Source organism: Vidua chalybeata, chromosome 11, assembly GCF_026979565.1.
Source record: "Vidua chalybeata isolate OUT-0048 chromosome 11, bVidCha1 merged haplotype, whole genome shotgun sequence".
Taxonomy (NCBI): Eukaryota; Metazoa; Chordata; class Aves; order Passeriformes; family Viduidae; genus Vidua; species Vidua chalybeata.
In genome coordinates this window covers 1,607,245-1,613,244 of record NC_071540.1, presented here as the reverse complement: position 1 = coordinate 1,613,244, position 6,000 = coordinate 1,607,245, and the positions used below count along the sequence as shown (strand labels likewise).

Genomic DNA, 6,000 nt, shown 5'->3' with positions numbered 1-6,000 from the left:
TAGCTCCATAGGAGCTTTGTTGCTTTGTCCCTGTGAGTTATGCAGTGCCAAAGACTGTAAACATGTAGGTTTCTAACCAAACTTGCATATATTATAACCCTTTAGACCTGCTTACATTTTTTACTGTGATGCCACGCCTGATCCCGGGGTAGGAAGCCTTCCAGCCGGCTAGTTCCAGTGCTTCCTCCCTCGGACTCGTGCCACGAGTGGCCGCTCCCCGCCTCAGCCACCGGCTGGCAGACGGTAGTGGCTCAGCCACAAATCAGGATCCCTTATGGCTGAAGTTGGCCAGTGAAGCAATCCACACTGAGGGTTGTAGTAAAGGAAAAGAGAAGGGCCCTCGTATGTGTCTCCAAACTGCCTTTATTCCATCCCCGAACACAGGGAGAGAGAGAAGATGACACACTGTAACAGACAGAGGCACACTCAGAGGGAGGCAGTGACAGGAGCCTCGAATGGGCTGTACAGCAATTTATAAAGGGAGGCAGTAACAGGGGAGGGGGATTACTCACGGACGAACCAGGGGTTCTCAGGGGAGGAGCACAAAGTGGGATTACAATCCACAGTGACCAATAAGGGGATAAAGGGGAGGAGAATATCCTTGTACAACCAGTGGGGAGCTAGGAATTACATGACTGATAGGGAAGGTTCTGGAGAAAGGGGAAGGGCTTACAGTGATTGACAGGGAGCAGGGGCAGGGTTTCATGGACTGACATCGAAGAAGCTGGAAAGGGGCTAGGTACTTGGGCTGATGGATAGGTATAGGGGAAGGATTTAACATAGGACTAAACCATTTTTATGAAAACTGGGGTACAAACCATTACAAAAACATCAGACAATCTCTTAAATAAACCTCGGAAATACACTACTACATTACTGCATTGACAATATGTAACTACTGTATTAGCAATACGTTTAGTCATAATGATCCACATCATCAGTGTCACACATCTCACACCTGACCAAGAGTCTTCTTTCTATGAGTCTGCCACAATCCCCAGTGTTATCTGGGCCAAAGTACCACCAGGGTAATGTGTTTGCTATCAGACTGTAATCCATGATCATCATAAGGGTGCCTTTGGCTTCATGATATGGGTTTAGAGTATTAGCCATCCAATTCCAGTGGCAAAGGGACATGGTGGGACTTCAAGTAGTGGTTAAGGTGGGCTATAAAAGCTCCTGGTGCTCAACAGAGGTGGACAGAATCCAGTTCTCTGTCCTGAAAAGCATCATCTGGGAAAAGACTGTGCAAGATCTCATGAAATTAGCACCATGCCTGGATAGAGAGCTCAGCCTTCACAGATTTCTTCACACAGGACATTATTCTCCCTGCTTTATTGGTAAACAAGCTGTGCCAATGCCGTTCCTCAAGGTTCTTATCACTCAGTAGGTTCTTCAAAGAGCATCCCAGTTTCAGAAAGAATTTCAGGACTGAACTTCTCAAGGTTTGTCTTCTGAAGAATATGTGGATGATTCAGTTTCTTTATCCTCAGCTGAATTCGCAAGGTCAGCAGTACCACTGGAGAAGAAACCACATGATTCCCTTCATACAGCTATAGAAATAGCAAAGTTTTGTGTTTTTTTAAAGAACTATTTTTCCTGCTTAACGTCTGTAATCCAGAACAGGAGAGAAATGCTTAATGGAATCATGCACCAATAAGAAAAGTAAATGAGGGCTATTATGAGTAAAGCCATTTGCAAATCACGTGGAACTTTGGAAATAGTGGAACTTTAGGAAATGCCAGAAAATTTTGTTCTTCCTTCTTCTGGGTACATCTCAGTGAGTGTTTTTCCCAAGGGAGGAGGAGCACACGAAATACAGGCAGCATTCAGAACATCTGAGAAGGAAAAAAATCAAACTAGAGGAGATGCCCTGGAAGCTGCAGGGACAGTGGGCATGTGCCAGCACTGCCCTGCTGACCACAGACCCTTGCCAGCAATGACACAGGAGCCCAGTGATCTGGGGGAGAATTTGCACCTCGCCTTCGCTGCGGGGAGAGAGGCAGGGGAAGGAGCCGTACCCGAGATGTTGCAGTAAACCGCTCGCTCGTAGACCTGGGGCTTGAAGGACACGCTGATCTCAGCCGAACAATTCGGCCCGATCTCGCCCTCCTAGAGCAGAAGGAGACAGCAAAACATTTCTCTTCAGACATCACATTTCTTGGGTTCAACCACAGTCCCGTAAGCTGTTCTTCAGAGCATCAGTGACAAGCAAGGAGTGAGTAACACTCATCAGTAACACTGAGAACAGTTTGGAAGCTTTAGTCAGGCTCCTGCTGTTGGCCAGGAGCCCACAGGCAGAAACGCTTTTTGCAACCAGCTCTCTGACCTCACCAGAATGCAGATTACTTCTCTCTTGGCACACAAAGCCAGCTGAGGCAGGGATCAGTCAAGTGACCTTATTCAGGGATGAGGAGGAAGAAGAGAAGCAGGAAGGGAGGTTCTCAGCCATCAGTTACCTTCGGCTCAAGGCAGAAAATGTCATCAGAGAACAGCATGGGATCTCCTCGCACCTTTGCCACCTCAGTCTGGAAGCTGCAGGTGGGAAGAGCAAAGCATTCTCGGCAAGTGGTGTCCACTCTGCACTCCTTCAGAAAATAAGACAACTTGTCCTCTTCCTCCTGACACAGCCTGCAGCCACAGGAGAGACAAACTGAGCAGGTGGTTTAATAAGCCCCACATCTTTGCAGAGAGAAGTGGAAGTGCAGGAGCAGCTCTGCAGCAAAGGGCTGACCCAGAGCCATGGGCTTCCAAATGGATCAGAGGATCGATCACTTGTTCACTCCACACTTGCAAGCTCAGGAAAGGTTTCCAAAGCCAGCAGCCCTCAAGAGAGCCTCCTGGCTCAAAGCCTCTGCCACAGCTGAGGCAGAATCCACCAGCCACCTCAGGCAGCTTTTCCTGACACAGAACTGCTTGGGGGAGGCAGCTAGAGATGGGATGGTTTACTTACCCTAAGCCATTCAAAAGCACCAGTATCTCCTGAAGCCATACATTAGTTTTACCCTTGGGCAAGGGATGTCACTGAAATGGATCTTTCAAACCTACCTCAGCTCCAGCTGATCCTCCTCTTCCCCAGTATCAACAGCCTTCCACTGGAAGGGGGCTGTGATATTACTGTGGTTGTGAATGAGCACGGTTGTGCGGTTTGACATGGTGATGTACGTCTTCTCAAGGGTCACAGTATTCCTGTGCAGCCTGATGTGGGCATCCACAGATCTTCCATGAAGGCTTGTGTGGGTGTCTTCACCTGGAACAAAGCAAAGGGGAGTCTTTGCTCCGCTCACTGGCTGATGGAAGCACAAAGAACAAAGTAAACCGCAAGTAGCAGAAGAAAGTGTCACAGCTTTTAGCTGAATGAGCAGTTCCATGGATCAATACATTTATCACAAGCTGAGAGCTGCATGTGCGCAGCATGATGATGTCCTGGACAACCTGCCAGCATTTCACCCTCTAGAACAGACCCCTACCAAAGGCTCCCTCATTTCCAGAGCTTTCAAACCTTCATTATTCCCAACCAACTCCTGGGACTCATCTGGGCTCAGATTCAGTACCAAGCTCACCAATCCTGTTGCAGGTGAGTGTTTCCCAGGTGAGATGCAAACAACAGATACCAGACTTGCTCTCTAGAAATGGCATTTATAAGGAGCTCTACAATGATCAAGATGACAAACTACATGACTACAAACTAGATGACTACAAAATGAACACCATGAAAACTATCATCATCTCCCTCTTTAAACCCACGGCCACAGCAGCCTTTCTGCTTAGAAAGGGCTCTGCTCTGAGGGAGGCACAGAGTGTCCTGTAAAGGGCCCAGCACTCACCTGTGTCAAAGTGCATGACAGGGGACCTGGAACCATCACCAGTCTGCAGTGGCTGAAATCCCACTGTCACCTGCATGGTGTCACTGACGCCCAGAGCTCCCGTGGCTGGAATGACGGAGAAAGGGCTGCAACACAGAGATAGCAGGACTCTTGGGAGAGATTTGGGGATGCTATCCTTTTTGCAGCTTCGTCATTGCAGCCCCCAGCGACAGCAGCAGTGTTGCTGGCCGCGGCCATGCTGCTTGCCGCTACACTTCCAGCCAGGACATCTGCGGCCGGGCCCCCAGCCACCCCCATGTCTGGGCTTCTAACCAGCCCCTCAGCTCCACAGTCCGCAGTCAGCCCCTCGGCTTTGGAGCCTTCGGCCAGCCCACCACTCCCTGCTGCCTGCAGGCTGTTCTCCCTATCCCTGCATGGGGACAGCGACAGCAATGAATGCCAACGGCCAGTCCCCCGGCGGGGGTGTGCCCTGGCGGCAGAATGCCGGCACTGACAAGCGTCAGTCCCTGAGTAATCTCTGGACTTTGCCCCCCTGCTGGGTCACCGTGGGCCCCAGGAACCCTCGCCGCTTTTGGGAAGCAGTTAAAACGCGAGCTTCAGAAATGGGGGTTGGGACCTGTTGGACAAGGTGGGGATGCTGAAGTGTGAAGCTGACACCACACTAGGTCCCAGGGAAGGAGCCACGTATGCCGGTCAGACAGTTAATCTAGCATCAGTGGAGAAGACACAGGTGGTTCAGGAAGACAGTTCCACCACAAGGAGAGGTTTAAGCTTATCTCATGTATAAAGCTGTCCCAAATTCCGGACACGCTGACAGGCATGATGTGATTGCCTGGCGGGTGGTCCAAGATCTGCAAGATAAGGATGCTCTATACAAGTTATGCACGTTCTTAGCTCATGGTATCTTGAAGCGTGTTCTGGACAAACAAAAAAGGGGAATGCCTGGGGAAACCCCACATAGTCAATTGGAAAAAACTTTATATACAATCAATCATCTTACAGTGCCACAGAATTCAGAGAAATCTGTTATTCTAAATCATTTTGCACTCTTCAGGTGAGACACACCTACCTCAAGTGAAAGTCCAGATATGGGACCTAGCCACTAGTAAATGGGAGGGCCTGTACAACCTTTTCACTTGGGGACGCAGGTATGCATGTGTTTCCACAGATACTGGAGTACAATGGGTACCTGCGAGCTGTTTCTACTCTGATTTGCTACACCAGAAACAGAATGTGGCCAACAGGCAACCTCCGAACGATGATCGAGATGTTTGTCGACCATCAATCAGATGGCCCCTCCACGAGTGGGGAGTGAACATTCCATCCTTTGTTTTTGAAAAAGGACTGTTGACAGGCTAAGACTATCAGTTCTTTGAACAAATTAATGATAAGTTGTTACTGTGTTAGACTTAGTATTGAGATTGTATTGGAATAGGTAACATATTTTAAGATTAATAATGTATTTCTTCTAAGAGGGAAACACAAGATTTGATCTCTCCGACCATTTCAAAATGGTGTCCGATTGAGGTTCTGAGTGATAACTAGCAACCGCTAGAGGAACCTCTGGAGCTGTGTTTGTTCTCCTTTCTGCAAGGATCCTCGCAGAGGATTACAAACACCGCCTCCTCCTTTAAACAAAAAGGAGGACCTGTGGATGTGACTGCCTGGTCAGAGAGCAAGAATAGCTTATTATCATAAACAACCTGCAGGTGGTGTTTTCCTACTCTCTGTTTTCTTGTTTTTCTCAAGGATTGTTTATAAGAAAGACATCTTGTTATTTAGCCAATCAGGTGAAATGTATTGATTAATTGACCAACCAGGTCTATCTGTATCAGAACAATGTATAAAAAGAGGATCCATAGTAAAGATTCGCGCTTTATGCAAACCGGGCTTCTGGAGAGTCTGTGTCGTTTCTTACTCAATACTGACAAAAGACTCCACAGAAAACACAATTCTGCTAAAGAGTATCCTTCTCCTTTCTGCAAGAGGCCCATCACAGAGGACATAACCAGGGTGATACAGAAAGCTGCATCAAGAGCTTGTGGGGGGAAGGAGAGTTCTTTGTTGAAAGAGAGTTGTAATGTCTATGAAAATTCTGTGCAGTGACAGAGCTCTTGTAAGAGCTGTAAATTGGTACAATGCCTTCAGGTTTAAATTCAAGCTAGAAGCATCC

At 48.1% G+C, this 6,000-nt stretch overlaps 1 protein-coding gene across 2 annotated transcripts in view; it reads right to left on the bottom strand.

Annotated features, from left to right (window-relative positions):
- Positions 1-356: 356 nt before the first annotated feature.
- Positions 357-6,000, bottom strand: part of LOC128793518 (hydrocephalus-inducing protein homolog) — a 7,946-nt gene continuing 2,302 nt past the window's right edge. Inside the window, exons 2-6 of one of the 2 annotated variants that reach the window (XM_053952767.1) lie at positions 3,828-3,952; positions 3,049-3,250; positions 2,460-2,631; positions 2,022-2,112; positions 357-1,838 (exon numbers count right to left, since the gene is read on the bottom strand). In XM_053952767.1, coding sequence (XP_053808742.1) covers positions 1,732-1,838; positions 2,022-2,112; positions 2,460-2,631; positions 3,049-3,250; positions 3,828-3,952 — 697 coding nt within the window. In that variant the 3' untranslated portion in view covers positions 357-1,731. The remainder of the gene's footprint in view (positions 1,839-2,021; positions 2,113-2,459; positions 2,632-3,048; positions 3,251-3,827; positions 3,953-6,000) is intronic. The other variant, XM_053952768.1, reaches the window with a different exon arrangement.